At 36.9% G+C, this 25,083-nt stretch overlaps 1 protein-coding gene across 3 annotated transcripts in view; it reads right to left on the bottom strand.

Annotated features, from left to right (window-relative positions):
* The window catches only part of LOC136246962 (SCO-spondin-like), a 28,140-nt gene extending 8,694 nt beyond the window's left edge, over positions 1-19,446 (bottom strand). The window contains exons 1-20 of one of the 3 annotated variants that reach the window (XM_066038559.1): positions 17,885-19,446; positions 16,891-17,075; positions 16,257-16,541; positions 15,431-15,680; positions 12,043-12,987; positions 11,690-11,857; positions 10,558-11,484; positions 10,064-10,234; positions 9,764-9,952; positions 9,485-9,661; positions 9,127-9,300; positions 8,725-8,898; positions 8,321-8,494; positions 5,687-5,878; positions 5,265-5,438; positions 4,685-4,876; positions 3,625-3,813; positions 2,216-2,353; positions 2,044-2,163; positions 1,429-1,614 (exon numbers count right to left, since the gene is read on the bottom strand). In XM_066038559.1, the coding sequence (XP_065894631.1) occupies positions 1,429-1,614; positions 2,044-2,163; positions 2,216-2,353; positions 3,625-3,813; positions 4,685-4,876; positions 5,265-5,438; positions 5,687-5,878; positions 8,321-8,494; positions 8,725-8,898; positions 9,127-9,300; positions 9,485-9,661; positions 9,764-9,952; positions 10,064-10,234; positions 10,558-11,484; positions 11,690-11,857; positions 12,043-12,987; positions 15,431-15,680; positions 16,257-16,541; positions 16,891-17,075; positions 17,885-18,002 (5,128 nt within the window). In that variant the 5' untranslated portion in view covers positions 18,003-19,446. Of the gene's footprint in view, positions 1-1,428; positions 1,615-2,043; positions 2,164-2,215; positions 2,354-3,624; positions 3,814-4,684; positions 4,877-5,264; positions 5,439-5,686; positions 5,879-8,320; positions 8,495-8,724; positions 8,899-9,126; positions 9,301-9,484; positions 9,662-9,763; positions 9,953-10,063; positions 10,235-10,557; positions 11,485-11,689; positions 11,858-12,042; positions 12,988-15,430; positions 15,681-16,256; positions 16,542-16,890; positions 17,835-17,884 lie in introns of all 3 variants that reach the window. The other 2 variants (XM_066038560.1, XM_066038561.1) reach the window with 2 other exon arrangements.
* Between the last annotated feature and the right edge of the window lie 5,637 nt (positions 19,447-25,083).

Raw genomic sequence — 25,083 nt, 5'->3', positions numbered from 1 at the left:
GGTTATAGACTGAAGTGTACGAATTAATGTCCAGTGGTGTATCTGCAGGTATAGAAAACCACTCTGTTTCTTAGCTATTCCCTTGTTTCACTACTTTTTTCTTTGATCCCTAATCCCAACTTAAAATTCCTAACTTTTCCTTCTGTTTGCATATATATATATATATATATATAGATATACTATATGTGAGTGTGAGTGTGAGTGTGTGTGTGTGTGTGTGTGTGTGTGTGTGTGTGTGTGTGTGTGTGTGTGTGTGTGTGTGTGTGTGTGTGTGTGTGTGTGTGTGTGTGTGTGTGTGTGTGTACATGTGTGTGTACATGTGTGTGTACATGTGTGTGTGTGTACACGTGTGTGTTTACATGTGTGTGTACATGTGTGTGTGTGTGTACATGTGTGTGTGTGTACATGTATGTGTGTGTGTGTACATGTGTGTGTGTGCGTATGTGTGTGCGCATGCATGTGCATGTGTGTGTGTGTGTTACTTTGTAATTTATAACTACAGTGTGCTTTTATGCTCTATTTTGTCTTGCACAGTAATAATAATATAGTGTGTGTGTGCGTGTGCATGTAAGTGTGCGTGTGCGTGTGCGTGTGTGAGTGTGTGTGTGTGAGTGTGTGTGTGTGTGTAATATATAAACCATGGCTACTAGGTATATTGCACTTATATACATCCCGACTGCTATGTCAGAGGAAATGCAATGTTGGTGATGTTGATAAACCCTGAGGCAAAGCCGAGGGGCTTATCAACAGTAAACTTCCAATGAGTAAGGAGGAGAGGTGTATATATAACAAGTGCAATACACCAAATAGGCATTGTTTGATATGATGTATAGCATGCCTCGTAATGAACATACACAACATGAAACACTAACACATCAAATGCACACAAATTAACTTAACAAATGAACTCATGCATAATTTGCATTAATTTGGCAGAGTAGAGCTGTTTGTAGGCATCCTCTAGTAACTGAAATAGAAGATCAATTGGATTGTGGGACTTAGTAACAGTAAACATTTTCTGTACATATCCCTAGGACTTGTCCGTTCATAACGTTACTTGCTGCCACCCATCATCAAAGTTGTGAGGTATGTCTATAGTATGAATCCAGTGTGTGGATTCTTACTGGCAGGGGTGATTGGTCACCCGGCGCTGGTGGGCTATTTGCCAGCACTTGCTTGGGTGACTGATCATACTGCCACCCACCATAGGGCTATTAGCCTGCAAATAGGCATGACACGTATTAGTGTCACGTGCCTCAAACCACAGGTGAGTATTATATTTACCTAACTGCAGGCTTACCTTATCCTTACCTACTTACCTTCCCAGTTATGCATAGGTATATGCTGCCTGTGGTTTGAGGTCTATATGCCTAAACATACACCTGGCAGTTTGTTTGAAGTTTCACACGATCGTGTATACATACTTACGGGCAGTACATGTTGTTTCATCACCAGTCCATGTCCCAAGATCTGTACACATCCTGGAGTCACTACCATCCAAAATGTAGCCACGATCACAAGTCAGAGTACAATTATCTCCAGCATTAGGACCTCCATTATCCCCTAGCTCACAATCAACTGTCCCATTTCCAAGAGTGAGGGGACAACATATGTCTGCAGAAAGCAGTAAACACAAATGAGTACATTTTAGATCAAAAGTTCTTATACATGTACAGAATATGTGACCAACTTGTCAAATAGTTTGGAAAAACATAACCTTTGTCATAAGTAGCTTGAAAGTGCAACACAATACTGTGTTATACATTTTTTTTAAACTGATCAAATTGAAAATTTCCTAATCCAATCACGTCATCCAAACATCCACATATTCACTAATTATAGTAACAATAATACCTGACTACTCTATTAGAGTTAATGATATGATTGTTCTATCAACTTTTTCCTTGACACCTGTACCTGTACTATTGTACAATTAGTCTACCTATTATGTAGCTAGCATTATACTTGATGTTTCAGGCACTTGTTATGCTCAAAATTATTGATAGTACCTACAGTAATATCACACTAATTCCATGAACATACCAATGTCTAAGTCTTGTGTTGGACGATCATTGATCTGACCAGAGCACTGAGCTCGCACCCTAACAATATTTTCTCCTTCTCTCACACCATCATCTTCTGTATAGGTGAGAGGGCTGGTGCCTACAGAAGGCAATACACACTGTATGGCGTGTTAATATATCAATCTACTTACAATTCGCAAAGTCCCTTTTGTGTATTCTGCAGTCAAAAAATATATTTGGATTTGTACTATCAGAAGTGAAAGTGACTGTTATGCTCTTATTCATTGAAGTGATAGATCCATCAACAACTGAATTTACTTGACAACCATCTGAAATTTAAGCAGTGTTTAATATCACATACAACATGCTTGGTCACATATTACATTCAATATGCTATATGTTTGCTTGGTCTGCTTATAGTATGTAAGTGTATGTGTATGTGTGAATATTGTGCTATTATAGTGCATCCAAAGTTCCAGGAGAGTGTATGTGGGCCTGGAAATTGCCATTACAATCCACCATAATTTCAATTCTAGCTAGTACACATCCCAATGCTTCCATACTTCTATACCATAATTTTAGAAAACCATCTCTAAATTACCATCTAGTATCAATGCTATTAGAGCTAGTAACTGATTATTATACACTCAGCTGTCAATCTTAACTTATTTACAATATTGTGACTGAATATACTGAAGGAGTCATATAGCCTCAAGTTTGACTAACCATAATTGCTCATGTTTTTAATCTCTATGTATTTTATACCAACCAATAGTGGTATGTCAGGGGTATAATGTGGCCAAGTTTCATGTTGGTGCCTAATTCACAAGTCAAGTTAAGGGTTGTAGGTACATGCAATTGGAACCACCATTTGCAGATCTGGTCACAGTTTGTTAATTGGAACATTTAATAGAATATATATTCTTGTACGTATGTACATATGTACATATGTACATATGTACATACATTAGCAATCCAAGCAAGATTATACCATGACATCAATGTTTTTCTTAGTGCATGCTTCAGAATCCTTATAGTTATAGCATGCTTGTCCATGGTGTGCTTTAGACATTTGCACCATGCTGAACCAGTCTACTTTTTTGAACAGAATGTAGGACTGATCAAATATGGCAGCATAATAAAAAGCATAATTGGCTGGAGTGCTATGACAGCATAACGCTAGTATATTAGGTGGATATTTCAAACTATGGAGCTTAATTCCATGAACATAGATCAATACTCCCTAATAGAGCAGTCACTTTGTAGTGATATAGTGTAATAGAGCATTCACTGATTAAAATGTTCCAAAGAAATGTTGCTAACATAATGAGAACACTGAAGAGAATAATAGATGAAAAAAGTTTGGAAAATTCTTGAAAGCATTTTAGACAAAATTTTGAGCATATTTGACTCAAGCCTAACAGAATCCAACACAAACTTAAATACTGGTTGAAGGCCTGAAATTACTTATTCAGATAGGTACAACATTCTTGTAAATTTGATACTTTGCTTTTTCTATGATACAAAGCATAACCACATAATGTACATACGTTGGTGCATATGACACATTAATGCTATCAATTGTGCATACAATACTTACCAATCACACATTCAGCTGCTAAAGCTGGTGCCCAGTTGCCCTTATCATTACAGGTAGTTGCGGTAGTGTCTCCAATATTGTAGCCTTCATAACATGAGAAACTACAGCTGTCTCCAGGAGTGGGTATTCCATCATCACCCAGTGAACAATTGATTGAACCATATTGAGGAGCACGTAACACTTCACATCCTGTGGAAGCAGAGAACATACATTGAAGACAATACATCAACAATACATTGAATATTTATTGTATTATTATATGACCACACATATACACACACATATATAATATATATCATATCCCTGGTTTTGATGCTTATAGTAGGTATTATACAACAGGTGTAATCGTGTTGGTAAAAACCAGCTTTAAATATCTGAACAATTATCAGTGTTATCGATTGTGCACTAATTCCTAAAGCCATGTCTTTCTCCTCTGCACAGTAAATCTTTGTGTATCTTTACATGTGAAGAAAGGTAAACCTAGAGATTAGAACATGGTGAATTTTTTTTTGGTTTTGAAACAACATAAGGTACTGTAAAAGTACAAGTATAGAATACTGTGAAGTGCATAAAATTCCAAGAAGAGTTAGATTCCTGCAGGTCCCAGGTCCTTGGTCCCCTGCCAGGTCCACTGTTTGTGACCTACCCAGTTCAACCTAGTTTAAAGTGAGGACTCCAGTTTAAAGTGATCAGATGAAAAGGGTGATTATGCTTGCAATGTAGGAGTTGCTTTATCTCAATCATGGGTGGTTCTAGTAATGCCTGTGACTATAATTACTTCAGTCAGGCATGTTACTGGGGAATATTATTCATTATATTTTATACTGGAATACTATTGGTGAGGATGGAGTATAATATTTCTAACTGGACACAATACAGAAACATAGATTTATCATGGCAGTGTTTTTTCAAATTTTTACTACATGTATTCACCGAGAGCACTTGCGTACAGTTCAAAACCAGGGAAGAAATACTGGTAAAATAATGTAAATATGTTAAACTGCATCTATACATTGTATTTTATCATGATTGAGAGCACAATGAAGACTACAGGACTTACGTATTAGTTTACAGCGAGTGTTATCACTCCAAGACCCATCATCACCACATGTTATAGTCATGTCACCATCCACCATGTAACCATCATCACAAGTGTAGGTACATGTGTCACCAGGAACAGCTATTCCATCACCTCCAATCGAGCAATCGATCATTCCATTATCAGGAACATCGAGTGGTGGGCATGCAGTGCCTTGTGGTAGAAATACATGTAATAAAATCTGTGATACCATATATTGTATGTATACTAAACAGAAAAGATGGATAACAACTTACATATTTGCAGGCTACTACAGTGGAAACTAGTTTAAAGGATATTACTTCACCAACAACTATGCCCCTAAGCTGGTAACCTTTGAGCTAAAATTTATTGGCCTTAATCAGTATGCTGGTACATACAGTTGCACTACTGTATAAATGCCTCACTGAGGGAATGTATAGCTTTACTATACAGGTGGCTGCTAAAACAGGTCCCATTGTTAGTTGCTGTGCATTCTTAGATGCCTTTTCGTGAAGCTTACGTGACATGCAACACTGTCTAATCAAAAGCATATGACAACCTCCCACCCTTCACACTATACCTTGTGCGCACACAGCATTAGTTCCACTCCAAGTACCATCATTCTGACAGGTCCTAGTTTCACTACCACCCAATTCAAAACCATCATCACATGAGATAGTACAAGTGTCTCCAACCTCATTACCAGTACAAGAAATCATTCCATTATCAGGAGCAGTGAGTGTGGGACATTGTACTAGTAAAATACGACAAATGTGATAATGAATTAGCAGTAATGTGACCATCTCTACGTTTGACAATTGACAACTCAACTTCTTTAAAAAAGCAATAAATTATTTTGAAAAATTTAATTGCTAAAACTACCATATAACACTATATTCTGGTATAATCAGTCAACTCAATGAGGAATTACTTTGTTGTTGTATCAACAGTTATGAATACTAATAGATAAACAATTTGGTCAAGTAAGAGCATATTTCTTACCTATGTCACAGGTTGGTTTAGTATCAGTCCAAGTCCCATCACCCTGACACTCCCTGATAGGATCATGAGACAACACATAACCATCATCACACTGGTATACACAAAAGTCTCCTTCACTTGGTATCCCATCATCTCCCAGTGTACAAAATACCATTCCATTTTCAGGATCAGTGAGAATTGGGCACAACCCAGCTGCAAATTTGTTTCAAAATGACACACTGACATATAATGACAGCATTTGTACAGAACTTATCAAACAGTATGATAGTACTGTTTAAGTAGGGATCGGGGTGGATTTGGCGCGTGCCTCAAATTTCGATCCCTCAAAAATCATCCTAGAAATATCTCACACAGCAAATAAACCTTTTACTAAAGAGTCTTCAAGTTTCTAACTTTATTTCTAGCGTTATATATCAGGAAACGACTAGAAAAGTGCTGGAATTGTATTTCTAAAAAATCGCTAAAACAGAAATTTTCGTCTACCTGCCAGCCTGCCTGCCTGCCTGCCTGCCTGCCTGCCTGCCAGCCTGCCTGCCTGCCTGCCTGCCTGCCTGCCTGCCAGCCTGCCTGCCTGCCAGCCTGCCTGCCTGACCACATTCGCAAGGCTACAGGCCAAACGAAGCAGCGAAGTATGACCATTCTTTGCCACAATATTTAACTCGCTGCTGGGATGTGCCTTTTCGGGTTCCGACGAGTGTCTGCCTTCCGCGCTTTGCCTTTCCTTTTATCTTCAATTACGGATCGTCCTCTTCTTTTCAGTCACGGAGGCGTTAATAATTCGTATCGACACTTTCCTTAGAGCAGCCGTATTCGGATGCCACAAAACTAATCACGGATTCCGTACTGTAAGGGCAAGTAGATGCCTGTATAGCAACACTTGCAAAGCGATCAAACAGCCTAGTGAAGTAAGAACACACTGCCACGCCCTTATCAATCAGAGCGCGCGCTCGTACTTAACGATCAGTGGACCACGCCCATTATTAATGGTCCAGCTGTAACTAATTGTAGAAAACAGGAGATAGAAACCCTGCATGCCTTTCAATTTAGTAATTGAGCAGCTTGCATAAAGCAAGCAGCAAGATCGAGATACTCTAATAGAGCAGTCAGTGCCAAAGATCAATAATAGCTATATACCTATACCAAAAAAAGTTAACAAACTAGTGAATTTAAAATTGTTAATTTAGAAATGGAAGTAGGGATCAAGCGATAAAAACTACTGAAACAAGTGATTTGAATGATGGCAACTATTACAACATAGCTTTGTGGGGAAATCCCTACTTTGGCATTGAACATATATGGTGACGTGGTGAGATACCAATGTAAGGATTTCCCCACAAAGCTATGTTGTAATAGTTGCCATCATTCAAATCACTTGTTTCAGTAGTTTTTATCACTTGATCCCTACTTCCATTTCTAAATTAACAATTTTTAAATTCACTATTTAGTTATGAAATAGTATACAATGTAATATTATCTGGGAAGTCTAATATACACATTGTATGGATTTAGGTGAGGGCATTACTCTACTTGAGAAGTGACTCGAGCAAGTGCATGTAGAATAGCAATCTGTAATGACACTGTAGTGTGTTCAGTAACGTCTCTCTCTGCCCACTTAGCTGCATAGTGTTGTTAGTCATTAACTTACTTTAGCGTGCGTGACTATTTACCATGTATTTTGTAACTCTAGTAGTGACATCAGTACTTAATATTAATAAACTGGCAAGCATGATGACGAAAGTTAACTGAAAAGACTGCCAATCATTCTACCATAGCCTTACACATTACCACAATGAAGACTGGTGCAATCCTTTTTGTACAAGAGGGAAGGCGATCAGTACTAACTACTCAGACAATGTAAGGAATTTTGCAGATACAGCACATGGATATCTAAAAATTGTTAGGCTAAATGAAATTGTAAACCAAGCTGTATGCAATGATTGTAAATCATTTATGACACCTTGGTTTTGCACAACATATGTAGCAGACTTTGCAGTTCATAATTTACAGACAAGAAGCCAAAACTAATATATTTGTATACAATATATTACATGTATACTGTATGGTATGTGTTACTACAGATATTGTGGTATTCAAAATATTATATCAAAGGTGGGGATCAGTTTATAATGCTTTTTGTCTTCCTCCTATTAATTTTTCTCAATAAGTATTCTATGTTAGAATTTATTAACCACATATGCAAGTTCAGGTTGAGCTGTGTTCACTAAGGTTTTTAGAGGGGTTGTTCTAATAGAATAAATGCAATTGATAGCTGCTCGATTAGAGCATTTCTATTTGTTGTGAATCACTTGTGATACTCCTATTGCAAAATTCTGACAGATGGACAGAATCACACACATCTTAGTTTCATCAATGCATAAATTGACTTAATTTAATGCGGTTATGTGCTTTCAATTTTCTCAAGCAAATTGTCATGTGCATTTTGCTTGAGTTTTGTCCTATTATGCTGGTATTTTTGCTCCTTGCTTTGTCTTCAAATAATGTTCAATGTATCCATAACCAAAAGATACACACATATGCTTGGAAAACATACATAGTTGTCAGGAATCCATAGTAAGGATCCCTGAGGTTAATGGGCAATGTATTTAATGTATACATATTGTGCTTATAATATACCTGATGAACAAGTAGCATCAGTTCCACTCCAAGTACCATCATTCTGACAGGTCCTAGTTTCACTACCACCCAATTCATAACCATCATCACATGAGACAGTACACGTGTCTCCAACACCATTACCAGTACAAGAAATCATTCCATTATCAGGAGCAGAAAGTGTTGGACATTGTACTAGTGAAAGATAAAAACACAACTTTACTCACACAGTACCAACTAATCACAAAGTAAATAGATTATAATTAGGAAATGCACAAGTAAATATGAGAGATTAGTGTATAACCGATGTTTTACATTGGAGAAAATCAATAAAATTTAAACATGTTAATCTTGATATGGCATAGAGACTGACATATGTGGATATAATGAACTTAAGAATTATAAATATTTTATCCAGTGTATACCTGCTGAACAAGTAGCATCTGTTCCACTCCAAGTACCATCACCCTGACAGGTTCTAGTTTCACTACCACTCAATTCATAACCATCATCACATGAGACAGTACAAGTGTCTCCAACACCATTACCAGTACAAGAAATCATTCCATTATCAGGAGCAGTGAGTGTGGGACATTGAACTAGTGAAAGATAAAACCACAAATTTATTCATACAGTACCAACAATCACAAAGTAAATAGATTATAATTAGGAAATACACAAGTAAATATGAGAGATTAGTGTATAACCGATGTTTTACATTGGAGAAAATCAATGAAATCTAAACATGTTAATCTTGATATGGCATAGAGACAGACGTACGTGGATATAATGAACTTAATAATTATAAATCCAGGGTTATTGTATACCTGCTGAACAAGTAGCATCAGTTCCACTCCAAGTACCATCACCCTGACAGGTCCTAGTTTCACTACCACTCAATTCATAGCCATCATCACATGAGATGGTACAAGTGTCTCCAACCTCATTACCAGTACAAGAAATCATTCCATTATCAGGAGCAGTAAGTGTGGGACATTGTACTAGTAAGTCAAAACACAGTTTTATTCATACAGTATCTACTAATCACAAAAAAGTGGATTAAAATTAGCTTAAATTATTTAAACATGTTAATCTGGCAAAGAGATAGAGATAACATATGTAATTATGGTGGATATAATAAACTCAATATAATTATAAATATTGTATCCAGGGTCATTTGTATACCTGCTGAACAAGTAGCATCAGTTCCACTCCAACTACCATCACCCTGACAGGTCCTAGTTTCACTACCACCCAACTCATAACCATCATCACATGAGACGGTACAAGTGTCTCCAACCTCATTACCAGTACAAGAAATCATTCCATTATCAGGAGCAGTAAGTGTGGGACATTGTATCACTGAAATACAGTAAATGTAATTTGATGATATAACAATTGAAGACAACTAATTTTGTTATATAACTTAAAGTAAATCAAATCCAGACTGCATATTATTCTCACCTAGATCACAAGTAGGATCACTACCAGTCCATGTCCCATCACCCTGACATTCCCTCATCATATCACCAGACAACTCATAACCATCATCACACTGGTAAGTGCAAGTGTCTCCTTCAGTTGGTACTCCATCATCTCCCAGTAAACAGTCCACCATTCCATTATCAGGATCAGTAAGTACTGCACACTGACCTAGGTTGGATTGATTAGTATTTCAAAGAACTTTTTGACAGTATATATAATTATATTAAAAACTTCTGAATATACAGACCATGGGCAGATTTACAGTTGAATTTGTCTCACCTGGACAAGGCATAAAGTCGTCACATTCTCCATCTTGATTGACAATTTGTCCATCAGGACAAAAGCATCCCTCAGCACATCCACTATGACAAGTCGCATCAGTACTATCACATGACTGAGGACACACTGGACCACATTGCTGGAATGTCATGTCCACTGGACATCCATCAGCTATTAATAGACAATACAGTACATGTAAATATTTATAATACATTAGCCATACTTCAAAGAATTTACTTGGATAATACAGTAGTTATATTGTCCAGTAACAAATGTGTAATGCTGGCAATTACAATGCAATAACATGCAAGCTGAATATGAAGCGATATACATCAAAGTGCTCCCAGTCTTTTTACTTGGATGTAGAGCACTATAGTAATCAATTTTATAAGAATCACGGTATTGTGTCTTGTGGTAAAATGTACTTTATCAGTTTTGAGTAATACATATCATGTGTATACATGGTGTTAATAGTATTAGTATTTTTAACTTACAACAGCCATAGTAGTCTCTCCAACCTTGCAGCACCACTCCAGCGGCCGTGCATGCAGAAGAATATGTAGCTAAACTTTCACAGAAGCACTGATGTATATTCTCATGAATACAGTTGCAGACATCAATTATGCAGTAATCTTCAAATGGCTCATAACCAAGTGCTGAATGGCATGGTGAAAAAAATTCCCCATTCAGAACAGCACATCGTTTTATGGCTTGTTCTCTGTCGTCCCCAACGCATAATGGTGCCTCATCAAGTATACCACAAGATGTTGTGTCCCCTGTAGCCCAGCTACTAGCAAACTGTTCTGCTGTGGCAATTTGATTACCATCTTGATCCATGAAGTCATCTGATGGATCACCATTGTAGTTACCACATAGTCCACACAGTTTGTCTTGCCATATGGTAGATGTAGTGACCTCAACACGATTTACCCCATCATAAAATATTCTAACACCTTGCTCAAGAAGTACAACTTGTGGATGTCCACCAACTCTCAGTACTTGTACTTTATCTGACTGATAGATCACCCCAACACTAACATCAGACTCTAGAACACCATTGACTGTAATAGTTCCTCCACTACCCCTTCCCAGTATTATGGTTACTCCATCTCCTGGAACAGAAATAGTTACTTGATCTGCAGATGAGAGATAGGCATTCTTTGCAGCATTTCGGACAACAACAGTGAACTCATCACTGTCACATGGTTTAGATAGGATGTATTCACAATCTCCTTGAAATTCATAGTAATGGAGATCGAATGTTTGGTAGTGAGGATCACCAGCAGCAATACAAGTTGCTCCATCAGCCAAACAAGGTTGTGATTCACACTGAAACTCCCGATTATAACAAGTGCAACGAGTAGAGCAGTTAGGCTGTAGTTGTGTACCTTCTTCATACAAAACACCATCAATGTTACATGCTGCAGGAATTAATAAAAGTATACACAGGTTTTCATAGTATTTAGACAGTGTAATTGTCATAGCATGCAGTACGTGTATTGGCTTGAACCTGCTTTTTTTTGCTTTTTGGTGTGTAGACAAGCCACTGAAAAATTTATTTTGCAGATATGTCTTATGCATCTAACTACTACTGTATATTCACTGATACACACAAACATACATTACCTGTACACACTTCCTCATCCACACATACTCCATCAAGTAGATATTGTTTATAAGGACAAAAACAACCTGCAGCACAACCGCCATCACAGTTTTCATCTTTGTTATCACATGTCTGAGGACAAATTGGACCACACTCCTGATATACCATACCATCTGAACAATTGACAGCTAAAAGGCACCAAAATCAATTTCATAGTATACAATAATGTATAATACACCAACATCCTCGATGTAATAGGGCTTGTTTATGCATAAAAATTAAGCCAACAATGACACTGCATACTTTAAACACTAAAACAATAAATTTTATAATATTCTTTCATGGTATAGTGATTGTACAATACAAAGCTTACGGCAGCCATATTCATCTCTCCAGTTTGATGGTTGAGCTCCAGCGTCAGCACAAGCAGCAGCATAGACAGCTAAAGCACTGCAATAGCACTCCTCACGTTCTTCAAGCAAGCAACAACAGTAGTCAAATTCACAAGCGGAGATATAAAACGTAGGATCCACTACAGCATTGCAGTCAGCAAAACTTCCCTCTGTCATTACATTGCACCTCATTTGTGCCTCTTCTACAGTAGCAGAATCATTGTAACATCCTTCATATCCTGATGCATCCCTTTTTGCCAAACAACCAGGGACTCCCCAGCTATCTGCAAATACATTTGGTGAAACTACAACGTCACCATCCGGTGTAGTAAAGTCATCAAATGGATTTCCATTATACGTACCACACTGCCCACATACTTGCCCTCGCAACGATTTAGCAACATATACTTTAGCACTGCGATGTCCATCATATTTTATGCGAACACCATGACCCTTGAGGGTCACAATTGGATTTCCACCAACTCGTACTACTTCCAGTGTAGGTGATGCAATGATAGCTATATCACCAGTGTCTTCTTGTAACTGCCCATCTATTGTGATAGTGGCTCTATTTCTGTGTCCACTAGACAATAAGATTTCTCTAGGACTATGATCTGGGATCACAATTCTAACTTGTTCAACACAAGACGAAAAAATTCCACAATGACTGTTGACAGTTGATATAAGAAATGCATCACTGTCACACGGTTTAGCTAAATAGTATTCACATTTTCCACTATAATGATAAAATCTATTATCCCAGGTAGCATAGTGTGGATGCCCAAAAATTGTACATGGTGGGCCATCAACTGGGCAAGAAACTGCTTCACAGTCAAACTGTCCATCTTCTTCACATATACATCTAGCAGAACAGTTTGGTTGTATCTGCTCTCCAATCTGGTAATTCCGACCATCTATCACACAAGCTATATGGTGATAAATACAGTACATCACTGAGTCAGTATTATGTAGGCTTGATTTGTAACAGGTATAAGTCAATGCAGGTCAGTTCACTGCATATAATACAGTATATGCAACAGTAAAATTGTATTATAATATGTATTCAATAATGAGTGTAGATGTGCAGTGCTATTATAATTATTTTAATAATGAAATACAGAACCTATAAAGATGCAGTGTAGTGACACTCAATATTTCTCAAACAAAATTTTTGTCAGACTACAGTATAGTCTGTTTGTGGTCACTTGAGCTTTTGTGGCAACCAGTAATATAAAGAGGTGAACATTGCTCTCTTTTATTTAATACACTGTAGCTTACAACCTTATTTGCTTGTACCTAAATACTAATGTGTAGTGTTTTTATTCACCTTCTCGTGTTTATTTTTATTTAAATTCTTACACAATTATGTAAATTAACGTGCATATGGAAGTCATTAAGATTCATAGCAGTTTCTTTCTTGTATCAAAGCTCTTTTACAATGGTTGGCATTAGTAATAGGCTTCGTGTCTGCTACAAAATATTTAGACAGGAGAACAACAAAAATCATTAATTTTCAATGAGAACGTGGGTGGATGGAAACAGAGTATTCTACTCTCATCAAGACGTACTGTACGACGTTTGGCCATGGAAAGCAAATTCAGTTGCACTACTGTAAATTCAAGTTCTTTGCAGTCATATGAAATTCCATCACACCTAACAATACATTGACCATCAACACAATTGAAGTACTGTATTTGGATAAGACATCTACATACAATATCACACCTAATTTTACCCTATCATCTCAGAGATGAGAGCCAAAGATCATCATTTTCATTGTCATGCAACAATTTCCTGGTATTCAAGCCTAACGAATATTACCAGAACTTTGAATATGAAGAGTCGTGCATTTACAAAACAGCCAGGGTATGAAATACAAGAAAAAACAATTTTAAGTTCAACACAAGAGATCATAGAAAGAAAAGTAATAAAACAAGGGGGGGTTGCTAAATATATACTGGTGGACATTTAATCCCTACTTCAGTCTATATCTATGAATGAATTAGGGACTAAATGTCCGTTAGTATATCTGCAGGTGCAGTGCATGTGACTTCCCTTGCTTTACTACTTTTTATTTCTATGATCCCTACAGGTGTATAATCAAACTTAAAATTCCTTATACTTGTTTGTTTACTTTTTACAACATAATTATGGCTGACAAACTTGTGCATGTTATATTTTCAGCTATGTTTAGCCCATTATCCAGCGTTACAAATGAAAAACACTATGAGAAGGAAGGACCATCGCAATCAATTCAATCACAAAGAAAAACTTGGATAATTCCCGGCACTAATGAAGGGAAGCAAGCCAGTGCATGGTGCTACTGCAAATCGACACTTTGAGCAAAGATAAAATGAGACACAAAGGAGGACACAGGTAAGTCCATGAAGAATGCAAATGTAGGTAGGTACTGCAGTATACCAATTAAGGCACCTTTTGGGCTGAAGTGATGTCAAACAGTAAAACAATAAAGCTTGCAGTCTTAGCCATCATCAAGTTATGTTTGTCCGAAGAATCAATCAGTCAGCTGCAGGCTGTCAGTAGAAAATTCCACTAAATAGCTAATTCTTTATTAATTTTGCAGCAAGTATATAGCAACTAGTGCTGAAACGATTATTCAGTTATTTGACTATTCAGTCGGTATGGCACTATCCGATTTGTTAACACACTATTCGAATAACCGTTAGCACTTTGTACACTGTATTCAGATGGAAAAACCAGTTTTGAAACTTAAGATTGCAAACGAAGTGATGTCTCTTTGCTGTAAAAACTCTATTTTAGAAACGATACTATAGAAGCAGCTCTTACGCTTTAGCTACCTTGCTCCCTAACAAAAGGTTTCAGTACTTATTCAACAGAAGTATAAGCTTAAAGAATAATCTAATATTCAGTCGTTTTGTTCACAACTATTCAAATAGTAAAAATTGCTATTCGTTTCAGCACTAATAGCAACCTATTGGAAATATTTAAGGTTATACTGAAGGCACTTTTGGACTTGGTTATACCTAACCAATACTGCAAAGACGCCATGAAGGCTGGTTTTAAGGGGATATTTTTGGCCAGAAAAGCCCAAACATTCATGATCCCCAATACATATACTGCATAGTACTATTGCCCTGGATGATTTAATAGCTGCCATGGAATAATTGCAGTGATATTCTTGTTAGTACATTTTGTAATATTATTGTTATTAATAATCACTGCAGTCATTTTTGGCCTGCATAGCTGTATGATTTTAAAATTGGCCATGTTTTAAAAGTACAATTTTGAATCTTGGCTGTAGAAGCCTACGTAACACATCACATATATTATACATAATGTATATACAGTATGATATGTACATACATAACATTTAAAGTGAATACATACTTAATGGCTCTGTTAAGTCGGTAAGACAATAAACATATTTTCCATTTTCTCCAGTGTTAGTACTATCATCGATGTTGATGATGTTAGATGTACCCGATGCAGGATGAGTTAGAGCCATGTTACCGCAAGAAAGTCCAGATTGAGCAAATGTACCACCACTTGAACTCCACTGAATTAAGTCATCAGCATACAAGTGTATGGCATAACTCATTTCTCCATTAGTTGCCAACACCATTTGAAATGTATTTCTCTAAAACAGAACATAACAGAGTATTAGTGTAATTGTGTGTGCGTGCGTGCGTGCTTTGTATACTGTTGTACAAAGTATGCTAGTTACAGCACAGCAAACTTGTTTTAATTTATGTTGTACCAAATTTGTACTGTGGCACTGTATAGTTTATTTGTTAAAGACACTGCCATAAATGTGGTGCACACATGCACTGAACTTTATGGTGCATTCCTAACAAAAATTCCAGCACTGCAAAAAGACAAGCATTCCTATGATTCTTCTGTGAAAAAATACCCTTTTGAAATAGAAATAGTGGAAATCCAATTTCAGCTTGCAGTTTCAGTTTCAGCTTTGTCCCCCTTTGGAATTTTCACATCAGCTCTCTCCCCCCCCCCCACCTTGAGCACTGTTTACACACTGAATAACAATATTGGATGTACGTACTATTCATAGGCTTATTACTATACAGTACATTATTTAAACTTTCAGTCAGTTGGACAACTGTTTGAATATTGCAAAAACATTTACAAGAAAACTTTACTAAATCTTAGTGAACTATGGTGTATCATTCTAACATTAGTGACAAATTCTGCTTACCTGAGAAGTTGACCCACCACGAGCCCCAACACCATCCCAAGTACCAATGAAGAGGTGAGTGGCTGAGAATTGTGGTAAAAAAGGAAATGCTCTTCTTACATCTTCATCAGCTCTTTGTAGAAGAGCAGGAACAGTGCTCTCCCGAAACCACACATCTCCATTGACCGTTGTATCAATATTCACCCAAAAAGGAGCAACTAAATAATTATCTCCTCCCAGTGGAAATTGTTGTGTAGTATACTGTATTGGTTCATCTCCAAAATTTGTTCCACCATCTGTGGTTATCTAAAATTGTAATACAGTTAACAGTATATACCATACATGACTACCAAAAATCTTTCTGTGCAGCAAACATTCTGCATAGAAAAGTAAAGGTACTTGAAAACTTATATTATTGGTACACATTATAGCTATGTAACATAATACTTTGTGAACAGTCAAGTTCAACATGTAACCACACTGTAATAACAAAGCTTCTGTGTCAAAGAACATTATGAAACATGCAAGCTTCCATGATCTACACAATATACAAGCTGTAGATGTGCAGTTTTGGTTAGCTAAAGATGACATCACCTATGTTAGATACTAACAGAGCTAAGGGTACAACATGTAATAATGTAATTTATATACTTACACATAAATCAAAGAATGGAGTGTTGCAGAAACGGTACACCTGATTTGGAAAAACACAGTCAAATGAGGAATCACCAATGGCAAGTCGCTGGTTGAGCTCATTGAGACCTTCACCATAGGGGTAGAATCCGGACAATGGAACACAAACTGTGCTCCTCAAGAAACACAGCAGAAAGATTACACTTCCTTTATAAATCATATTTTGCAAATGAAAAATGACGATGTTGCATCTCTTTTTATATCTTTTGTTACTTACACAAAGCCACACATGACACTATATGATGTAATAATACCACATTAACACTTATTATTGACGGATGTTGTCTGTATGGTAGAGGATATGGCCTTTGTAATATATTTAATCATTATACCTACTTGGATATGCAATCATATATTTTGAGTACTACTGGCTAAGTTACTTGTGGCTAGAGAGATGTAATAGTCACATAATATTTTTATGCTGGCAGAATTGGATAAACAACCCCAGTACCCAGAGCTGAGGTAATCAGTACATCATTCCACTGAAGAACCCTAGCAATGCATGTCTTACTTATTTAGACAATGGCCTGTGTGACTGGAATTTTGTTAGGAACTTAGGAACCCACAGAGTAGGCAATTTTTTGTCAAAGTTCCAACTGCCATTGTCTAAAAACAATTTTTAAATTACTTGTGGTTAGCAATAATCAAATGAAGTAACTGCTGACCTCACAGCAGGTGTGGATGCTAATGTAAAGAACATATGCTGCCTGAAATAACTGTCTGTAAAAAACAATCTATCCACCTGTTTTGAAGCCAACTACATGTTGCCTTTTACACAAAAGAAATGATATAGCATTATTATTGTATTAGCTAGTACACAGAACAGTACATCATCATAGAGTAAGTCACATATTATACACTGATACATATCAGTTAGTTATTAATAACTCAAATGTGTGGCCAAATCTGTAAAAAGGGTCTTATAACTTTTTCAAAGTTCCAATAATGTCACTCACCCATTGTTGTCCTGTTGGGACGCAGTATCTGGCTGGAGCCCCTCCTCAAGTGCCTCACACAGTCTGTTGATTGTGGAGGTAGTTTGGTTAATGTACAAGGCCTTAACTGCAATGGCATCAAATAGTTTGATACTTGTTCAGTAGCCAACTGAATAGTAGTAAATATATCTGTATACTAGAGTGGGAAAGATTTTTGGGGCAAGACAGGTTCTGTCCCTCCAAGATCTTTCAAGCCGGTAGCTCTGGCCAGCTTTCATCCATGTATCCTGATGATGAGTTTGCTGACTATTCCTTGGTGCAAAATGGTTGACTATACATTCTGTGGTGAGACTGTACTGATTGTGCAAATAATAACAACAAAATAAATTAACCAATATATCACGTGCAGGAGTTACATGGTTATGTTCTCACTGTTCAAAGGGGACGACTAGCTGCCTGGATAGCTTGGCCAGTTCATGAGGTGGCATCTAAACTCTCCAACTCCAAAAAGGCAATGCAGCATGATTCCCACAGTATGATATTAGGTATGAGTAAGGTTCCTACGACAATGAAGTTAATCTGTTTCATGATATGAATTGCTATAAGTATAATCTAATCCTTGTGGGATGAGATCCAGCTTGACGATTCTTGATGCCTCTTAAAACTTGTTGGAGTCATGGCATGAGCTGAATGTTAAAATGTGCATGAAACCTGGCTGACACATGTAGCCATCTGACAGCAGCTAATAATTATACAACCAAGTACTAAGAATAATAAGAAATGCGGTTAAAATTACGTCATAAACAAATAATAATTAATGTTCTCGAAAACTATGAGGCCTAGAGACATGAACTAACCGGGGATAGATTCGTCTGTGAACGAAGGCACAACCGTACAATCGTTGCACCTGTTCGTGCTGATGACTTAAACGTACATATAATTATATATAACGTCCAGTATGACACCCATGCTTTAATTTCAGATTGTGTGAAGGAGAAACAACAAGATTAAAAGTATGTTTAAATGTTTCTAAGCTGTTTTCAGATGGTGCAGTGAGTTCCAAGTTGCCATGCCAGGTGCCAGTGGATACCCTCCATGTGATGTACAAGACTAAGAGTATGTTTTCATGTTAACATGATTGTTTGTTGTGTATTTGTATTATTTTGTATACTTCTGTTCATCCTTTACCTAGCTTGATAGCTGAATAATTTCCATCTCCAGTGTTCAGTGCCAATAATACATTTGCTGCATACAGTTCTATGGTAGCTATAAACTACATCTTCTGTATGCTGTACAGTATTGTGTTACACATCATTATGCCATTGTCACACCATTAATGTGCCGGCACTCAGCTAGCATTGGGCCTGGCAGGCCATTGTGTAGTAGTAGTAAGTAGTAGTAAAAAGCTTTATAGTGCAATGTTAATTAAAAATACATAATGATACAAACCAACGTTGAAACTGGGTCACTACTGCTGACCCGGATGACCCACTGACCTGGATTTGACCCGGATGTGACCCGGATTAATTAAAGCCGAGGCGTGCGATAAGAGCTATGTTTCGGCTAGTCTCGAGCGAGACTACATTTTGAGTGTTCGATTCATGTTGAGTAAATATTGCAACTTCAGCCTAGCTGTAGGTTGAAGACCAAAAAAAAACAAACAAAAAAAACAAAAAAAGGTCATCACCTACTGACAATAGCCATAGATACCCTCAGTTTCGTGCTACATACTAAATGGGCGTAGCTGAGCGTATGTTGGTAACGCGATAAGCGGGCGTGGCTCACGAAAAAGCTATGCGATAGCGTTTATAAGTTTCCACGTCGTCAAACAAACAATTTCGTTTCTCACGTGATCCAATCCAGGTCAGACCCGGATAATTTGTAAATCTGGTCGGACCCGGATGACCCGGAGAAAATGTGACCAGGTTGACCCGACCCGGTTTCAACGCTGATACAAACAGTAGTTATAGCTGCATGAGCAAGTTGCACTAAAGGAATCTGGTGTGGAGAACGCTGGCACAGTTTTCAGCTGATAAGTTTGTGTGTGAGATTGCATAGCTCTCAACCTGAAGCCTTTCAGTGCCAGGACTGAGATCACTTTGTCACAGAAGCACAGCATCTCTTACAACCAGACACTTTCCTGGGTGCACTGTGCTTTGTCATTTTCACTATTACATTCTGCTGTACTGGCCATTCATAGGAGCACAAAGCTACAGTCAACATAGCTCCCTGTTGTCTCCACTGAGCTGCGTTTAGTGGAAAGCTGTATTCTTGTTGATTAAAACAATTGTGGTTTTGTTTGTTTCATTTCATTTTAATTGGTTGTTTTGTCATCACCATTATTTTACTTTGAGACGGAGACTATAATAAACACTGCCGTAATTACATTCCATACAACCTGACAAACACTACATACACAAAATGTGCCCTTAGGCTGATAATTGCTGTGTGGTTGTGCTTGCTGCTGTTTATTTACCAACATGTAAACTATATTATTGTGTCTATAGACTCTACATAGTTACAGTCTGCAATGCTACCGCACAATGGAATTGTACTTTTTCTTGGTGGCATATCCTTTATTTTCTGGTAATGGATTTTTATCCTATTTAAGGTACTGCCATCTTTCACAGTGATCAGCTGTGTCCTCCAAAATTTTATTTCATCTTGTAGTTATCATTTTAGGACATATGGCCCAGCTCATATTAAAAATAACTCAGATAACAGTTTCTAGTGAAATACCCTGCTTCTTTTATCATTGAGGTATACTCTTGGAAACTTCAGCAGCCATGTCTTAATCCAGTACCGTGATTTATCCTCATTATAATTTTAACATGAGGACTAAATTTTATGGACTGCTTAGCTAATGGATGTTTAAGCTTCATTGCTTGCAGGCATGAGATTCATTACCATAGATATGAGAGCATGCACTTGCACCTCAACTTGTGAGAATCATGCATTATGTGGTGTTCCATGGTCGGGTATTCAATACAACGTAATAGTAGCAGGCACTCACAATTTTAATTGCATATTTTGTTTATGTTAACTGTATATGCATCTTTTCCATCCACACACACACTGTGCTGGTCATGCACTGTTGTACATGCATGCCTCATTTGTAGATTGCCCCACTGGTGGTTGTATGTGCCCTGGGCCTAGTAATAATAATAAAAGGCTATCTATGTACTCTCATGTACATTAGTAACCATACACTAATGACGTCTGGTGATTTTAAGTATTATCAGCATTTGTATGTCACATAACCATGTGGTATCTACAAGTATTTCTATATAGCAATCTGTTAGCATTGACCACAATAATGCCACAACAACCACACTATTGTTACAGTCAAGCTTTTAAAAATGATTTCATAGCACACATGCTATGTGGAATAAGTGCCAAGCAACTGCTTGGGATAATAAAGTAACATTAAATCCTAATCCATGTAATATCACAATTATCCAGTCATTTTAAAATTCTCATTGCCATGAAAAGTGGCATTATTGTGGTCAATGCTAATGGATTGTTATGTAGACACATGGCTAAGTGACATACAGATGCAGATATCACTGAATTTGAAATCATTCTGATCACACAGGTAGATTGTATTATTTGTGACCCGCTGAGCGAAAACCGCAAAATGTATTGAGGTAAAAATATACATGCTACATAAAAATTTATGCACATTTTAATCACTTCAGTATACACTGAAACAAAGCTCAGATCAATAACACCATCAGATTCACCTGTTTATGGAGAGCAAGTAAATCTTTGTTTCATAACTGTCTAACACCATAACTCCAAGATTATTCATTTCGGCTCAAACTTTGGCTGTCCACTCCTTTGTTACTATAGATAACAGAGAAGCAATAAAATGAAAGGTGCGAAAATGACTGGTTTTTGCTCAGCTAGTCACATTTGTCATTGTACATGCTCTTACCCATAGATTCATCAGTAGTCAGTTTATAAATTTAACCACTTTAATGGTTTGTTTATAAAATTAGTTTAGCAACAGCCAACATGAAGTCATGAGAAATCCATTAGTACACAGGAAACCTTACACATACCATAACAATTTTAATTATGATACAAGCAATATTTAATTATAACATTGAGTCTACTGTTACATGTAGCAAAAACACTATTATGGACTGTGTACAATACATGATCAAATATGTAGGGCTCTTGAACAAAATAACCCACTTTTAAGAAACATTCAGCCTTAAAATATAACTACTAGATATGGCTGCAAAGATATTATTAAACATAACACAACAATTGATAAGTATGGACACAGGACTTCTAGTGTATAGAGATAGCTACATGCCTAACAACATTATACATACAGTCTACCATCAAATAGTCAAAGTGGCAAATATTCCAATTATTACCTATTAGCTCACTATCTACATACAGTAATTTAATTTGCACTCAGTTATGTGCATTTGATTTGTAGCCAATTAGTTTTCAGTCTAGAGCAAATAGCAACATTTCATTATTAAACAATATTAAATGGCACTACTATAATACAGTGAATATTATCTTCCAAGGCACATTCTGGAGCCATCTTCAAATGCAAGGTATGTACAGCCGTCGTAGGGTTGTAGGACTCCTTGGAATTTGAGCTCGGCAAATTATTTATAGTAACCACTTGGTCAGGCCACTTGAGAATCGCTACACTATTATTAGTAGGGCAGGTCTCTGAGCAGTAAGGGGAAAATATCCTAAGGACCTCTGAAAGAATCATATTTTCTGCAATGCGGTATCAGGGTTGTTGTCAAATTAGTTTTTGATGCCTTCAATAAGTCGTTCTTGGACATCTGGCCATCAAGTAACCCATTAATTGTGTCAAACCATTTCAAGCACTTTCATTTTGTAATTTCACATTTGCTATCTAAACTATATCATTTCTTTTAATGTATGGATCTTTCCGATATTGTAGCTTGTTGCAATGTGCTACACAGCTATCCAATAAAAGCACTTTGCAAAATTAATGGTGTTAAGAAGAAGAAATGTAATTCAAAGGTCATTTCTTGGGAACACAGAGTTCCAAAAGTTTTGCATTTACTGTGTTTACTCACTTTACTGTAGTAACATCGTTTGAACCTTTGTGGAGGTTGCCTTCCTACCGAAAATGCTCATCCACGATATCACCTCCATAGAAAAGCAGTCAAAAGTGTTTGTGACATCTTAGTAACCAGTAGTGTTAGCTTTTTTTTCTTAGTATAATTACCAACTGCTCACAACTCAATTCTATGAAAAGATTCAAAGTTTTAGCTTCTTTCATTACCAGAAGACAGCATATGTCTCACCTGTAGCTAGACAATGTTCTGTTGGTATATATAGCATAGCACATTTCAGCAAGGTCCACAAAATGTCTGAAGTTTTGTAGCAGAACATCCTTGATCACTGCACTTATCATCAACACGATGCCCATACACACAAACAGTTTGTTCCGTATTTCTTTTATCACTCAGTCATTGGAAAAATTTTGCTTCCGGCTTTCAAAAGGTCAAAAATGCCAACGATGATATTGGCTTGGGTCCATCGAGTCCAAATGAGTTTACACAGCTGGAACTAATGTTAGTAGTAGTGATAATAATAAAACACATACACTTGTCAGCAGTAGAACCAATTCCAGAAGCAACATGTTCATCTCGTAATTTCATACACACAGCATAAAATCAAAACTGATTTACAGTCACATTAGTTATACGTAACTACTTCACCACAGACGTACATTACGTAGTTTTCTCACAGCACATGCATAAATTATTTTCACACATGATGAAGACACAAACATCCTGTTTGCCCTGCCATTGAGATGAAGTAACATTTATGGTGTAATTACAATTAGCACCAGACGTCAATACATCCACCATTTACAAGTTCACTAATATGAACACTTAGAGTGTAAGCTAGACTACTGCTGGTTTGGCTAAATTGTGTTGTACCTTTATAAAATGAGAGAAAATACTAGAGAAGGGTATTTGCAGTTGGCCAAAAAATGTGTAACCATTAGCAAAAATAGTAGCTCCCTTACCAATAAAGAAAACAGTGTCTTATACTCCTTGCTAAATGAGCTCCTATAAACAACCAATAAGGAATTACAAAATAACTACCAAGGCAGAGCCGACATGATTATTACATTAGTCCTGAGGGGTGTTTATCCACTGAAAAATCCTAGTATTGTACATCTCAACTATTTAGGCAGTGGCCTGTGCAACTGGAATTTGTTAGGAACCCACGAAGTATTGTCAAAGTTTGTGGCTAAGTGTCTTACCCTGTGTACAGGTATCTCCAACTGCCATTGTCTAAAAACAATTTTATAACAGAGGTGATTACATCAACTACAAGTACATATGGTTAGCAAATCCATTAAGAATTACTATAACTGCTGACCATGACAGGAAATTGGACCATTACATAGTGTGGATGCTAATGTACAGAACATATGCTTCCTAAATTCTTGTAAGCACAATAATTAGATAATTACATATGTCCCTGGAAGCCTATATAAATATTATCTTTTCACACCAAACAAATATGCTTGTATGCTCATTATAGCTTTAGTTTATAGAACTGTACATTATTGTAAAGCAAGTCACATATTATAGACTGAAATATATAATATGTAGGTTATTAATAATGCTTAGACAATGGTTACTTTGATGTGTGGAGGTCTCTTATTCATGAATAAACCTGATAAGAAGTGTCTTATTGGTAAGGAAATAGAAGTTCAACACTTGTTTACAACCACAATGAGACCCACATTAATGCAATTGGCCTATTGTGGAAAACTAGTATTCAACACACATCAGTAAACATCAAAAGAAATGATCCAATTGAGAGACTGTATGAAGAAATTGCACTCAGGTACTCCTGTTTCTGTAGCTAGCAGAGGACTAAACCATTGTGGTAGCTTGAAAAATCTATTCAGAATTCAGTTTGTGGCCTCCTTTTTTACATCATGCCCTAGACAGGCATGTCGACACTGCCTATTCACATATTATGCATCTCCAATTTTATCAACTTTACACAGTTGCTCCATAGTTAGTCGTGACCTCAAATCTTTGCTCGCTGAAATGTCCCCAGTGTTTATGATTGGATCTCTCTATCTATGCCAACTCACTGCTTCTATACCATTGTCTTAGACATTTGTAATAGCATCTTTGAGGATTAAAAACCATCGATAATTAACTTAGCTGTAACATCACCTCAGG

This window comes from Dysidea avara, chromosome 2 (genome assembly GCF_963678975.1).
Source record: "Dysidea avara chromosome 2, odDysAvar1.4, whole genome shotgun sequence".
NCBI lineage: Eukaryota > Metazoa > Porifera > Demospongiae > Dictyoceratida > Dysideidae > Dysidea > Dysidea avara.
Note: the sequence above shows the minus strand (reverse complement) of the source record. Positions and strands in the feature narration are given on the sequence as shown.